Below are 15,094 nucleotides of genomic sequence, written 5' to 3'. Positions count from 1 at the left end.
ACTTGTTCCAGGCCGCAATCAGGGTTGATCACCCAATCTTCATCAGCTCTCGCTCCGACTCCGACAGAACCCATAGAGCCTTCCACCATGCCACCACTCCTGCAACTAAGATGATGTAATACGCCGCTGTCCACGCAGGTCCCAGCTTCTGCGCACCCTCATCTCTTCGATCCTCATCCTCCTTTCCTCGGACCGGGCCTCCTACAACCCCACCGTCGATGACTACACCGCCTACCCTTCCCCACACCCGTGGCAGACCCACCCAATTGCAAAAGCCGTGCACGACCACGACACCCCATAGGTTGCCGGTTCTCAGCAACAAAAACGCGGCATACCACCCAAACACAGTCGTATACCCAAACTGCACAATGCTTCTCAACAGCGCCGGTGGCAGCGGAGTGAAAGGGTGTGTGAGGGTGTACTCATAGAAATGGTGGATGTGCGCTATGCCAAAGTATAGTGGGGTCACGAATATGAGAATGGTTTGGGAAGAAGGGGGCCGAATCAGTAGGTGCAGAGACAGTAAAAGAGAGCGAAACAGCACTTCCTCTGTGAACGGACCGGCGATGTAATTGCGCCATCCGATCCAACTGCTCAAGGTTTCGTGTAAGTCTCGTCCTTTGGCCCAATGTCGCCACCCGGATTCGATGACGCCCTTTTCGAAGAGGGGCCCAGCGAAGAGAAGTGCGGTGAGAGATAAGACTTTGGGGATATCGAGGGGAGAGAAAGGATACCAGCCGAGTAGGTGAATTATTTCCGAGTATGACACCTCTGCTCGCGTAGAGATGACGTAAATTGTGAGGGCGGAGCAGATGAAGACGGATCCTGTGACAAAGCGGATGCGCGCTCGAATGACGGAAGGAGCATCGCGAGAGAGGGTAGGTGACGGGCGGGTGGTTGAAGAGAGATAGAAAGGCAAGACGTAGAGGACGGTGTAGGCTACCTATCCGAAGGAACACAAATCATTAGATTGAATTAATGTCCCCAGGGAAGTAACGCCTTCTAAATACATGAGACAATATACAAATCGCAGCGAAAAGTGCTCAGACGGCAACGCAACCTACAGAAAGCGCAGCAGCAGCACTGGCGGAGAGCATTGGCGGCTCAACTTTGTCTAGTCTCTAAGGTCAGTTCTAATACAGTCAAGTACGAGTAGCCGACATTGAAACCAAGTCCCAGATTTGCATGACTGTAACACTGATCTACGTACCTGATTCTCTAACGTAGTTTGAGAGCCTTTGGTAGAAAGATGTAGGCGCCATGTCAGCGTCTAACAGAGTGGAAAAAGCATCACCGTTTCGTCTGGAGACCTTGACTATGGTCTGAGAGGATGGTGCTTTGCGTCGTCAGAATGGCCTGCGTAATTTTTCTTCGGAATTTCTAGATACACTTATCATGAGACGACTTTCCAAGCCAAGGCTCGTAAGCCGCGTGACGGAGAGGGAGATGCAATTATCAATTATCCCACACAGAAAGAGAAAGAATTTTGCCGAAATTTAGCCGGTTGGCAGGCATACTCGGCATATGGGGGGCGTCAGTGGCAGGAGATTTTAAAATTGAAACAAGCTAAGAATAGAAAGGGGAAGAAAAGCACTTAACGCGTCGCACCTTTTAGACGTGACAGATTTATCTTACTTTTACCTTTTACGTGTAGAGTACTTTACTTTATTTTAATCCATAAGATTGAGCCTGAGCCAACCGAGGGAAGGTGGGAAATTGATCATCAAGCATGTTCAGCTTCGCTGTCGCTTAAAAATGCTAACCTGACGGAATAATATAGACCCAGTTGCTTCCCTTTTCTCTTCCAACGTTGCTAATCTGCCTATTCATTTCATATTCTCCTGTCCTTTTTTTTCTTCCTTTTTTTCTGCCTTTTTCCCTCTGTATTCGGAGAGCAAAAGCATCGATTTCTGGCTTCAAAGTGGGCCAAACGAACGGTTCCATAGGTACCCAAGTACTATTCCTGAAATCCTACGTCGTACCTGACGCCGGACGCTAAGGAGCATCCCACCGAGGCTCGACCCCTGAAGCAACAAGACATAACGACCTCCCCCAGCATCATCTTCATTTTCATCTTCCTCTTCATCTTTTACACCAACTTCACCCTTGTCCTTTTCCTTCCTTTCATTCATTATGTATATCATTTGATTTTTACACCACATTCATTTTCGTCGTCTTCTTTTCTCTCTTGCCCAGTCACTCCTTTTCCTCCATTTCGATCCGCTACTATTCATCTACTTTCCTCGGACTTACCAACCCATCATTTCCCACCATCTGTAACGAGTCGAATTCACCAGCGATCAGTCTATAAAAGGCGAATCCGTCATCAAAGTACCGACGTTATGCAATCTGTCATCCAGCATGAATCTCCCTCTACGCCCTTCCAAGGGCTCTCCGCCCCGACGGGCAGCACTCCACGAGCGATCCGATTCCCATACCAATGAAAGAGCATCACCCACACTTCGCATCATTGGGGACCCTCAGGCGCAAATATATGCAAGCAGTCCCTTTCCGACCAAGCCTTCCCACATCCTCTCGCCTAAAGTGTACGACGGACCGGGATCGACGTTTGCACCTGGAGTCTATGTTCCGAATGACCGGAAACCTCAAAGAGAAACAAAAGATAATGTTGAGGACCCATTGGACACGACAACATCATATTTACAGCGTCGAAGCGGAAGCGCTGATACCAAAGATCCCTTCTATACTGCCGCGCAGGGGACTACACCAGGGCCCGATACAAGTACAAGCTTCCTTGCAATGGATGAGGGTATGGACAGTAGTACTGGTCGAGTGTCCGACGACATTGTGCAGCTCCCTAGCATTTCTCCCGCACTCGAGAGCTCCGAATTGTATGGGACGGCGAACCTAATGGATGCTCCCCACCAACCTGTTTCAAAGGACTCTGATGCGTCCCTCTCGTCTTCGAATTCCACCGGGACTGTCATTGTGAAAAGGACCCGAGATGGACGTGGACGTGCCTCTTATTCCGCGTTCCCGAACACGGCTCGACCAGGTTCCTCGAAATCTAATCTATCTATATCAACCCCACAGAAGCCAGTCACCAGGGACACGGGTGGTAGTAGTTCACCAGTTTCTCCGATATCACCGAGCTCGCCAGTCTCACCCAATTACGCAATGCCTCATGAACGGCGGATTTCTTCTGTCCCCTTGTACGCAAATCTGCATGCATCTGGCCAAAACTCGTTGAATCTCCAATATCCTGTCATAAGGCCACCATCGGCTTCTGCGTCGTGGTATGTACATTTGTGAATTATCTCTTTTTGGTTGATTGTCGTGATTTGGGTTGCGAAAATGGTTCTTAGGAGCATCTTGCTCCATAGATATCTGTCACAAACCAGGTTTCTGTCTGATCGAATCCATGTTTTGGGGGGATTTTAGGCTTCCAGCATAGAGTCTGATAGACTCCGGGGCGTTCCAACCATGGTTTTTTGACATTTTAGGCTTGCGTAGCATGAGAATTGGCACATACCTCAAAGTTAAGGCAAAAGTTTATGGCATTGTAGGCTCGAGCAGCTTAAAAGTGTAGCGGCTTGTTGATCAAAGAGACACGCTGACTTCGATGTTTTATAGGGTCGAGCCGCCAAATTCTACAGCTCGACGACCATCGCGGACATTGGAGCGCAACCAAGACCGTTGGAACCCGCATCTCTCTACTGTCCCATCCGAAGGGACTGGCTCACAGTCAGAGGGAAGGAGCAGTCATACACCATGGATTTCAGAATCCTCTCGCGTGAGCAAGTCTTCCTTCACGACTATGAATCCTCGAGGAGGCTCAGACATGCCTCCATTGCCGAGTCAGCCGTCAACGCGAGAGAGCTCCAATCTGCCTTCTTTAGCAAACCCACCTGCTGTTCTCCAAAGAGACGTTACCGGCTCGACTATTCGCGTGGTGAAGGATTTAGAGGACGACCTGCCGACCCCGCTACCGCCAATACCAGGGTCAAGGGGCTCGGAGTACTTGGGCGTTGCGTCGGGAGACAATCGATACAGCGTAGTTACCAAGCGTGGATCTAAAGCCAGTTTCTTTCGAGATAGCATCCCAGCTTGGGCCAAGTAAGACTTTGCACAAAGGTCTGAGTCTGCGCCTGAACATCTGCTAACTTTGACGGACAGAGCTTACTATGCCCGGCCCTTATCTGCTACTTCGACATCGAAGGATCGCTCCGACAGACGTCCTTCGACATCGACAGAGAATATTTCGCTAAACATGTTCCGGCCTCGGACCCGCGCTAAGGATGCGGATGATCAACGACGACGAAGTTCCTTAATGATTGGACGGGTACGACACGGAGGACTCGATCTGGCCGAGGTCAGAGGTCCTTCGCGGCAAAGACCATCATCAAACTGGTCTCCGCATCTGTGGCATAACAGAGCTTCTCTTAGCACACGGCGAACCATATTCCAGGCCCCAAGTTTGGATGAACAAGCTGAGGGAAATGCGCCGAGTAAAAGGACGGCCCAAATATTACTCTTTGCCGTTGGCTTTATCTTTCCGCCAGGTAAGTCGGACCGTTCCCGTGAACAAATATATAGATTGCTGACCCTTCCAAAAGCATGGTTCATAGCAGCCTTCCTACCGCTGCCTCCAAGGCCGGCGGTTATCAGCGCAAAAGGAAAAGATGTAAATCGCCAACCCCAGATGCTTCAAGATCTTGAGAAGCAGCTGGGAGCTGTTGATGAGGCGCGGTACGAGAATGCGAGATGGTGGCGGAACATTAATCGTGTCATGTCCGGATTCGGAGTGCTAATCATCGTTGCTATTATCGCTCTCGTAGCGGTTGCTGCCAATTAAGCGGACGGAGATGACGCGCCAACGACCTATTTACGACTTTCAAAAACTTACGAACGGATAATTTGACGCCAGCTTAGCTTGTATGGTTGCACACATAGAGCTTTCCTCATGCTAATATTCATCATGAGATCTGTATAGGTGCCGTTGCATCTAGCACGGAGTATACGCAGCGATGAGCGAGCGTGTGGATATGAATTGCACTCTTCACTTCAGGGTGATCACTTTCTAGCGTTTCAGCGACACGTGCCATGTAGCTAATAGATTATTAATGTCTTCCACCTACGTTCCAGCTTACCTAGTGCCTGTGCTTGCGCGGACTCTGTGCCAAGAATGGGTGCTCTGTCGACTGCAAGTGGCAATGTCCCCATTCCCTTCGCTAGATGTATATCTCGCCAGCAAAGCAGCCAGTGAGTATCTCTCATCTACCAGACGTGGTAGCTACCGTGACCGATACCTGGGAATTCGCGAGACAGTGACTTCCAGTGCAAGTTCAACGATCAATCGTTTCTAGCCAGAAGTTTGGCCTTCAACCTGTATGCTACCCTGATGTCAACAATGTTCACAGTCTAGGTTCATGTGATCTACGCATGTCCTCTAACACGTGGACAGGCCGGATCGGGTTGTCAGGGGTGCACGATCTAGAGGGAGCAAGAGGGTTCAGGATTCTCAAATCCTAGTGTTTTCATAAACGTAGAAATACCATGATAGTATCGGCTGGGGTGTAAGGCTATTGAGGGGCTGAAAATTCCATCACACAACTGTATGAAGACAAGAGGCGATACGTGGGCCACCTTCATTGTAGCCCAATCGCACAAGCATCGGGACAGTATCTCAAGACGCATCTACCCAGACGCTGAGATTGGATTCTGCCAGGCCCGGCGAAGACACCTTCGGATCAACCCCATATATCCAAACCTTGAGCTGCTCGTTCTCCCCCACCAACCCTCTTCCTCCCAAATGCGGCGGTTTCACAACGCACTCAACCGCAATGTCGAACGCCCTCTTGAAGATAGCCGCGAAAGTTGACTTCTCCTTGTCGGCCTCTCGCAAAACGTCGATTTCCACGGCGCAACTGCCGTAATCCCAAGTGTGTGGTACTGTGAAGCCTGTTCCAGGGTCTCTGCCGAATGAAACTGGTGCGAGGGCTTTTTCGCCCATCGGTATGCCACGGATAGCCTGTTTGCATTCTACGTATGTAATCGGCGTCATCTGGGGTTCGTGGGGTGGACTTTGCTCCCAACACCCAAGCGTGACGGAGAGGGAGGCATTGCTGGCGAGAGAGGGAATTGATACGGAGTTGGCCATGGTTGAGAAGTGAAAGGACGACAAGAAGTGAGGGATGGGTGTCAAAATGAACGCAGACTCGAAAGCTGAACAGATGATCTTAATGTAAGTTTTGCATGCGCAGGCGCATAGTCTCTGCGCGGCGACGTCGCGGGTATAGCATAGTTCTCCTCGCTAATTTTATTGGCGTGGCGACTTCAACGAAGACGCAGCGAGATTGTGTGAGCTCGTGGTCCCTGCATGTCTCCGCTCGCCAAGAACCAAGAAGAACCAAAGAGGGACAGCGCGGCATTGAATTATAGACATTGATTCTATATCTTCTGTCCAAGCCTATCCTCTACAGCAACTTTCATGTCTCCGCCAGTAGGCATGCTGATGCTTTGCCCTCTTCTTCTCCTCGCTTCAACTTCTTCTTTGATTTCACTAACAGCCTCGTCGATGTCTCCTGCTGGATCACTTGGCAAGCCCATTAGTGGATGCTCGATCTTTTCTTTCGGTTGCAGCGCGTTTTGATTCCTCATCCTCAGCTTTTTGATAAGCCACGGCTTAGTGGGGGAGGCAAAGAAGGCCATCGACACAGCCGCTCCGAGGACGGTATATAAATAGACGCGGATCCAGACGAGGAGGGAGTCCGGAAGGGTGAGGAGAACGAACGGCACCGTGGTAAAGCAAAAGGCCGTTTGAGTAGCAAGATAGGAGAGGACATCGTAATATATCTTGTATGGCGTCGGACGTTGCCCGTCAGGAGTGAGAAAGAATGGCCGAATGTGGCGCCGAAAATCTAGGTACAGGGTTAGCAGACCGTGAAAGCTCATGGTTGACGAAAGGACAGATCAAGCAGGTATCCATGGCGGCCAGAAGCATGAAACTTGAGAAATAGATGATAACCATGGATAGAATGTGCATGGCGCTGGCTCCGAAACTTACTTTTAGCAATCGTCTGCAGAAACGCCGCCAGAATGAATGTTAGGTAGTATCCTGGGTAGAAGCCGTGCCAGAAAGCGCTGGTTACGAATGTGGCCAGACTGGCTCGAAAACCCGGCTTTTTCCCTTTGGGAGTCACCCTCAGATACATATAATTTCGTAGCCAGTGATTGGTGTTCATGTTCCAGTTTTCGAGGTAGGCGCGCGAGTTTTGTGCTGACTCGATCCCCCAAGGGTTCACATTTTGTAAACGATTCCAGTCTACTTTGTTCGTTTTTGGGTTCACGCCGTTGTAGCCCAAACCCGAGAGAATGCATGCGCCTTCGGTAAGATACCACACACCGTAGTATTTCATGCGAGTGGAGAAGCCTAGCATCTCCAAAATCCAGACCCGTCTCAAGAAGCCATACTCCATGTACTGGTCTCCAAGGACAAGATTGCTATTGTACCAAACAGCAAACTTGAGGAACAAGAGGATCCACACGAGCCCAATCACGGCTTTGATGGTAGCTGGAGTACTACTGCTAGGGATCTTTCGCTTCTTGTGTGTTTTCGGTGCTGCTGATGGATCTGTCCCTGCTGGTATCTCAAACATGGTAGTTTCAATCCATCGTCGATAGTCGACAAAATCGAACGAAGGACCGGCGAATAGGGAGGGAAAGAAGAGCTTGATTTGATTAGAGATATACCCATATTCCCTTGCACAGAAGTTGTGAACGTACGACATAGCCAGCGAAGTCGAGGAGATTTGGAAGCTGAGGTAGGGCTCTTTCGAGCTGAAAGTCTGCAAGATCGTTCTGCGGCAGCCGGCCATCTTGTACATTCCAGCAAAAGGCCGTGAGCTATTCGTGGTAAGTATTTGGCATACTAAGCATTTTGTAAGGCACTCCAGGGCCCACCTTCATGGCCAACACCATTTGCGCCCCTAATTCTGCGGTGAGCAGGATTCAGTCCTAGGTGTCATCCTCGCAAACGTACCAGTGATGTCAACTTTGTCAGGCGCATTGGCAAATTGACGAGAAATATGGTTGACCGACATATGGCCCATGACGAATACAAATCCTATCCATGGCATGAAAGGACCATCCACGTACGAAGCAATAAGGTATGCCCCAGCTGAACTTATGAATAGCGTGCGGATTCCAGACCAGAGATCGAATAGCCCGACTAGGTAGAACAGCGAGACCCTAGGCACTTGTCAGAGACAGTGAGGATAACTGGACACTCTGGCGTACGCAATGATAAAGGAGTTCTTCTGGTAGGGTTTTGCATCTGGTATACGCTTGAGGACTCCAGCAAGTGGATAGGAGAGGAGGAAGGAGGTGATGAGCTTCACTGCAATCATTTAGCCAACAGGAACTGTGAACTTAAGAAGGCAGCATATGGCAATATTCTCACGTTCATCGACTGAAGCACCCGTTGCAGAGCTAGCATACTGGAACGCTGTTCTGCCATTAGCCTACTACCTCTATCTATAGAAGACTTGGACAGCAACTCACGAAGGTTGATATACGGCAACATTTTGGGCAGCGCAGAGGAAAAAGATAAAAGGCGGAGGAGTTGTTTGCCTCATCTGAGGAGGTGCACATAAGATTATGGTCTGTTCAAGGAGTCACACAAATGATTGTATCAAAATTGGCAGAGTCCCATCGTGCAGTAACAAGCTACCCCAGTGACCCCACGAGCGGCCCTCGGAAAAAAGAGGTCGACGCGCCGAGCCTTAGCGGCGCAGCGGGATGCAGGGGTTTCAAGTGCCGTAGCGCGGACAGGTGTACCGCGAGCCGGCAACTGCAAGGCATCCCAATTCCCCAGGCACCCAAGCTGGAAAGCTCGATGGCGCAAATTCCTCCTCACGCTCTCTCAGCGACGATTTCATCACTGCACTCAGCATCTACTTGCAGGCTATAGCGGACACATAGCTTAAGCCAAGTAGCCCAATGACTTTGAACCCACCGCTCCCTTCTTCCACCATCCACTGCGACCATGGACGTAGTCTCAGCAGTCTCAGGCTATATTTCAAAGATGGTGTCAGCTGGGGACATGGCTTTGGCATCTTCGTCCGCCAAGATGAAGATTCTCTTGCTCGACAGTGAGACAGTGCGAGTCGAGGGCTATAGATGTTTGACGGATTTGAGCTGACATCCTTACAGATCTCCTTTGTCTCCACCGCCATAACCCAATCTGCCCTACTCAACCACCAAGTATATCTTGTCGAGTAGGTTCTCTAAGTAGTGGTTAAGAGCTCTGGCTAACAAATCTCCAAAGTCGCCTTGATAATGCTTCTCGAGAGAAGATGCGCCATCTGCGCTGCATATGCTTCGTTCGGCCGTCGCCGGACTCAATACAACACTTGATTGACGAATTTCGGAATCCAAAGTACGGCGAATACGCAATATGTAAGGACATCAAGATTCAGAGCAACTCTCCCTAGAATCTGACGTTGTTCTGCAGACTTTAGCAACGTTATCCGCAAATCTTCTTTGGAGAGACTAGCCGAAGCAGACAACAACGAAGTAGTCAAGGCTGTTCAAGAATACTTTGCGGACTACATCGTTGTGAATCCCGACCTACTCAATCTTGATCTCGGTTTTCCAAAGCAGCGCATCTGGGGCAATAGTCCCGACATTTGGAACCCCGATTCACTCCAAAGATGTACCGAGGGAGTGATAGCCCTCCTGTTATCATTAAAGAAGAAGCCATTGATACGGTACGAGAAGAACAGCTTGATGGCAAAGAAGCTAGCCACGGAAGTGAGATATCAGATGACGCAGGAAGAGCAACTCTTCGACTTCAGGAAAACAGACACCCCTCCAATATTGCTCATACTGGACCGGAGAGACGACCCTATTACCCCTCTCTTGACCCAGTGGACATATCAAGCTATGGTACACGAACTACTCGGAATATACAATGGCAAAATTGACTTGAGTGACGTGCCGGACGTCCGACCAGAACTCAAAGAAATAGTACTGTCGCAAGACCAGGATCCCTTCTTCAAGAAAAACATGTACCTCAACTTTGGGGACCTTGGTGGAAACATCAAAGAGTATGTGGAACAGTACCAGTCGAAGACGAAAAGCAATGCTGCAATTGAGTCTATTGCGGACATGAAGAGATTCGTTGAGGATTTTCCCGAGTTCAGGAAATTGTCTGGTAACGTCAGTAAACATGTGACATTGGTTGGAGAGCTTAGCAGGCGTGTTGGAGCGGACGGCTTGCTGGATGTAAGCGAGCTGGAGCAAAGTCTTGCTTGCAATGATAGTCATGCGAACGACGTCAAGGTGGCCCATTAACTCTTTCCCACCAAGTGTCACCCTTGACTGACAATCTTTCAGAGCGTACAACGGCTTATCTCATCACCACAAATCCCCACGGACAGCAAGCTTCGCCTTGTAGCGTTATACTCCCTTCGCTACGAGAAGCATCCGTCAAATGCCCTACCGATGCTATTAGATCTCCTCACTGCTGCTGGCAATGTTCCCGTACGCCGAGTGGATTTGGTATCGAGATTGCTTGCATACCATCAATCTCTTCAACCGGCTCCCACCGCTGGAGGTTTCTCGGATCTGTTTGAATCTTCCTCGATCTTTTCTGGAGCTCGCGATAGATTCAAAGGGCTCAAAGGAGTTGAAAATGTCTACACCCAACATTCCCCCCGCTTAGAAGCAACATTACAGAACATGATCAAAGCCCGGCTGAAAGAGCAGCAATACCCCTTCGTAGAGGGTGGAGGAACAACGAGAGACAAGCCACAAGATATTATAGTCTTCATCGTTGGAGGAGCAACGTACGAAGAGGCCAAGATGGTGGCACAGGTCAATGCTAGTTCACCCGGCGTGAGGGTTGTCCTCGGTGCTACGAGCATCCATAATAGTACAACATTTCTTGAAGAAGTTGAGGATGCTGTCTCCAGCTGGCCAGATGCTGGGCTTTCATCGGCAGCGGCGAGACTAAAGAGGGAAGCGGGTCGAAGGTAGCATTGAATTGATATCTGACGCAATAAGAATTTCCAAACAATGGAACATGTGCAGCTTGACGAGATTTCATGCACACTTGGTCTCTGATGCGGCTCTTCTTCATTCATTAAGCTCCATTCCCTTGATCCTGTCGCCATACTCATCTCCATACAGCGCCATCCAATCGTCTTTAGACAGATAAGCCAAGATGTCATAATCACTCGCGGCGGTCATTGATTCGTCCCTCTCCGTATGGTTTCTTCCCCTTGTGACTTGCCGAACACCAGCCTTCTCCAAGTCGCTATAGAGGCGCTGCTTACTGCTGACATGAATTTCTTTGGCGTAAAAAGATGTTTGAATACGAGACGCTGAGCTCACAGGGAATCGAGAGCGAGGGCATCAATTTCCCGAGAGCTTCCTAGGACGAAGATTCCCAGCAGCAGTTGCCACAAGGAACCTAGAGGTGTACTGAAGTTCGAAAAAATTGGGTTCTGGGGCGAGAGGGTCTGAGAATGCGGTTCGGGGAACTTGTGTGGGCGAAGGTGAAGAGGGATTTTCGGTCGATGTGAGTTCCAGAGATGAAGAACATGTATTGGTAGTTTGGTAGTGAGACAGGTTGCTTGAAGCACTGGTGCTGGGGGTGTCGCATGTACGAGATTTTGTCAAAGATGATTCTTAATACTTCTGAACTAACTTATAACAGAAAGCAATGGACAGTAGACTAGACCTGTTTTATATCCGTAGTGGTTAATACTAATTTTGGCCAATGTTGATATTTTGTACGGCAAGGTCATCTGGAGTATGGCCTATGATTAGAATGCAAAGGAGAGTCTGTTTGCTTCAGCTACAAAAATTGCTGGGAGCAAGCAGATTGTTGAGGAAGAAGCGAGTTGAGAGTTGTGTACGCGGAGGCCCAGTTGAGTGTAGCGGCACCAACGGTACCTCGAAAAGTTTAAAGGTTAAAATATTGGTTTGTCATTTGTCGCCCTTTTCATTCTTCTGTCGCTTCAACGAATTGTCGCCTTCTATGATGAGCGCTCCATTTCGACCCATGGCGCTCCTGCGCTGGGGTCACAGTCCCCGTGTGCGGTCAATGCTCATGTCGTCCACACGGGACTTTGCCACCATCAGCGAACGTACCAGGTACGCCGTATGATCTGGCTGCACTTCACACCCGCTTCGCAACGTGATACTGATCTCCTCTAGTACATACGATGTAGTAGTCATAGGAGGTGGTCATGCTGGTACGGAAGCATCCGCCGCCGCAGCTCGATCAGGCGCACGAACGGCCCTGGTGACTCCGTCCTTGTCAAACTTGGGTGTCTGCTCCTGCAATCCTTCATTTGGTGGTATTGGAAAGGGTACGATGATACGCGAGATCGACGCATTGGATGGACTATGCGGCCGTATTGTCGACAAGGCAGGGGTTCACTTCAGAGTCCTCAACAGAAAAAAGGGCCCGGCTGTCTGGGGACCGAGGGCACAAATTGATCGAGAGATCTACAAGAGAGAGATGAAGGCGGAGATACTGGCCACGCCGGGCTTGGGTGTCTTGGAGGGAAAGGTGGCGGACATCGTGACTGCGCCATCTGCGGATGGCGCTAACCAGAGGATCGTGGGCGTCAGGCTCGAATCTGGTGACGTGCTCGATTGCCAGAAAGTTGTCATCACGACAGGCACTTTTCTTGGAGGAGAGATTCATATCGGTTTGGAAGTGTTCCCCAGTGGACGGATGGGCGAGGCAGCTACGTTTGGGCTCAGCAAATCTTTGCGAGACGCAGGGTTCCAATTGGGCAGACTGAAAACAGGCACACCCCCTCGACTCGACAAAAAAACCATAGACTTCTCCCGACTGGATGTTCAGCCTGGCGAGGATCCCCCTGTACCATTCTCATACCTCAATGATGCAGTCACCGTTCAAGATCAACTCCATTGTTACGGAACACAGACTAACACGGCGACTCACAAGATCATTCAAGACAACCTGGACCAGAGTATCCATATACGAGAAACTGTCAAGGGACCCCGATATTGCCCATCTCTTGAGTCAAAAGTCATCCGGTTTGGGAACAGAGATAGTCACAAGATATGGCTCGAGCCCGAAGGATTTGATACTGATGTTATATATCCCAATGGTATCTCTATGACTGTACCTGCGGCTGCACAGGATGCAATGCTCCACACCATAATTGGCCTCGAAGACGTCAAGATGCTACAACCAGGCTACGGGGTCGAGTACGACTATGTTGATCCTCGTAACCTTCGATCAACCCTTGAGACAAAGTTGATCTCCGGTCTTTACTTGGCCGGTCAAATTAACGGTACTACCGGCTACGAAGAGGCGGCTTCTCAAGGCATCATTGCGGGCATCAACGCTGGCCTTGCATCACAGGGCAAGGCTCAAATGACCATGGGCCGAGGCGATGGCTACATTGGAATCATGATCGATGACCTCATTACTAAAGGCGTTAGTGAGCCTTACCGCATGTTTACATCTCGGAGCGAGTATCGAATGAGTGCTCGCGCTGATAATGCTGATTTGCGGCTTACTGCTAAAGGACGGATTGCCGGAGTCGTTGGCGATGAACGATGGGATCATTTCTCTACTCTCGCCGCGGAAATGCAAGAAATGCAGACAGTGCTTCAAAATGTTCGTATGAGCTCATCTGCGTGGGCCGCGAAAGGGTTCCAAATCCATCAAAACGCAACAGCACGCTCAGCCTCTGAGCTCTTACGCGTCAATGGGGTTACCGTCGATTCTCTAGTACCGCACGTGCCTCAGATTGCGTCTTATTCTCCAAGTGTTCGGGCTCGTGTGGGTATTGAGAGTGTGTATGCGCCTTACGTCGAGCAGCAGAAGGCAGCAATCAGGGTTCTGGAGAGAGATGAGCAGCTAAAGTTGCCAATTGACTTGGAATACTCGAAAATACATGGTCTTAGCACGGAAGAGCTACGCGCGCTCGAGATTGCGAGGCCTGAGAGTGTGGGTTTGGCCAGAAGATGTGAGGGAGTTACGCCTGCAGGCGCCTTGAGGCTGCTAGCTTTCGTCAGAGGAGTTAAAAAACAAGACCGACAAAGAGTAGTCTATGAAGAGGTGCAATTAAGGAAGCAACAACATGCTGGCCTGTGAGAAGAATGATTTGCGGCAACTCTCCCGGACAAACTGCATGAACCACAGGTCCACGCCGCTTAATTTGGCCTACAGCCGGGTCTACCTCTTTCAATGTTCCGTTGAGCATTGATAGCTACGTACAGGCTGTTCTCCAATTGGATATCGAAAGAGGTTGAGCGGGTTCCCGGAGAATAGTGATCTCTTCGCTCTGGCTTGGGCGGATGGCGCGGTGGTGGAGCACGGATACTAAGAAATCAATGTGACTGTCTTTTCAATATTTGCTAATACTTCGTGTCATGACTCCAGTCTAGGGTCCATTAGCCCAGGGATGTGTGGACGAGTAGGATCTCTCTACCTAGGCACACCTAGACATGTTTCGAAGGATGTACGGGAAGTACCCTATGCATCAATCTTGGAGGAAGGGGGAATATGTATATACCCGTGCGGCCGAGAAGTCTATATTTGATTCTTCCAAACTTTTAAGCGGTCCGGCACGGATATAGCTACCAATCAAAGTATTCATGCGTGATTGATGGTTGCATGACCGACGTTGATTGGATCGTTGGTGGGTAGTCTACTTCCGTACCAAGAGGATGCCTATAGAGTATCATGATTAAAGAAAGTACTCTACCTCTGTACCTCCGTATGTACTTGTACGGAGTACATACAGTACGGCCGTACGAGTAAATAGCTTCATCATTTCATGCACCCCGCAGCGCTTGTCGCAAGCATCCGATGGGGCGCTATTGCCTTCGGGCCGCTTTCAATTTTGCCGCTCCTCTTAAATGCATTTGCCATTCAGCGTCTCCATTATTACTGTCATTTAAATTTTAAAGTAAAGTAAATTAATTGATCACGAATGATACTTTTAAGCCTAGGTACTTTATTTGATATTCATTATGTAAGGAGCCACAGCTTCTGCACTCTCCCGCCGATATGGTCCGACTTAGTCTCGTAAAGTACTTTAGACTCAGGTGCTCCGTTGGAAGGTCAAATATTGGG

The 15,094-nt window shown here is 49.6% G+C and overlaps 6 protein-coding genes across 6 annotated transcripts; 3 read left to right on the top strand and 3 right to left on the bottom strand.

The window, feature by feature from the left end:
- Nucleotides 1-28: 28 nt before the first annotated feature.
- Nucleotides 29-1,262, bottom strand: HO173_000255 (uncharacterized protein; the record flags this gene model as incomplete). Its single annotated transcript, XM_037302205.1, has 3 exons — nt 29-943; nt 1,065-1,114; nt 1,211-1,262. The coding sequence occupies 3 exons, from the start codon at nt 1,260-1,262 to the stop codon at nt 29-31; spliced, it is 1,017 nt and encodes a 338-aa protein (XP_037170784.1).
- Nucleotides 1,263-2,361: 1,099 nt separating this feature from the next.
- On the top strand, nt 2,362-4,816 carry HO173_000254 (uncharacterized protein; the record flags this gene model as incomplete). Its single annotated transcript, XM_037302204.1, has 4 exons — nt 2,362-3,257; nt 3,595-4,077; nt 4,138-4,523; nt 4,578-4,816. 4 exons carry the CDS (start codon nt 2,362-2,364, stop codon nt 4,814-4,816), a joined length of 2,004 nt encoding a protein of 667 aa, XP_037170783.1.
- Nucleotides 4,817-5,647: 831 nt separating this feature from the next.
- On the bottom strand, nt 5,648-6,121 carry HO173_000253 (uncharacterized protein; the record flags this gene model as incomplete). Its single annotated transcript, XM_037302203.1, has 1 exon — nt 5,648-6,121. One exon carries the CDS (start codon nt 6,119-6,121, stop codon nt 5,648-5,650), a length of 474 nt encoding a protein of 157 aa, XP_037170782.1.
- Nucleotides 6,122-6,411: 290 nt separating this feature from the next.
- On the bottom strand, nt 6,412-8,545 carry HO173_000252 (uncharacterized protein; the record flags this gene model as incomplete). Its single annotated transcript, XM_037302202.1, has 8 exons — nt 6,412-6,881; nt 7,028-7,691; nt 7,747-7,866; nt 7,924-7,949; nt 8,003-8,211; nt 8,260-8,359; nt 8,423-8,467; nt 8,524-8,545. 8 exons carry the CDS (start codon nt 8,543-8,545, stop codon nt 6,412-6,414), a joined length of 1,656 nt encoding a protein of 551 aa, XP_037170781.1.
- Nucleotides 8,546-9,007: 462 nt separating this feature from the next.
- Nucleotides 9,008-11,001, top strand: HO173_000251 (uncharacterized protein; the record flags this gene model as incomplete). The annotated part of the gene is made up of 5 exons (XM_037302201.1): nt 9,008-9,121; nt 9,175-9,239; nt 9,290-9,420; nt 9,476-10,305; nt 10,360-11,001. 5 exons carry the CDS (start codon nt 9,008-9,010, stop codon nt 10,999-11,001), a joined length of 1,782 nt encoding a protein of 593 aa, XP_037170780.1.
- Nucleotides 11,002-12,007: 1,006 nt separating this feature from the next.
- HO173_000250 (uncharacterized protein) lies at nt 12,008-14,110 on the top strand (the record flags this gene model as incomplete). The annotated part of the gene is made up of 2 exons (XM_037302200.1): nt 12,008-12,123; nt 12,187-14,110. The coding sequence occupies 2 exons, from the start codon at nt 12,008-12,010 to the stop codon at nt 14,108-14,110; spliced, it is 2,040 nt and encodes a 679-aa protein (XP_037170779.1).
- Nucleotides 14,111-15,094: the final 984 nt, after the last annotated feature.

Source organism: Letharia columbiana (genome assembly GCF_014066305.1).
Source record: "Letharia columbiana isolate WasteWater2 chromosome Unknown Sc0000000_s0, whole genome shotgun sequence".
Lineage (NCBI taxonomy): Eukaryota > Fungi > Ascomycota > Lecanoromycetes > Lecanorales > Parmeliaceae > Letharia > Letharia columbiana.
Note: the sequence above shows the minus strand (reverse complement) of the source record. Positions and strands in the feature narration are given on the sequence as shown.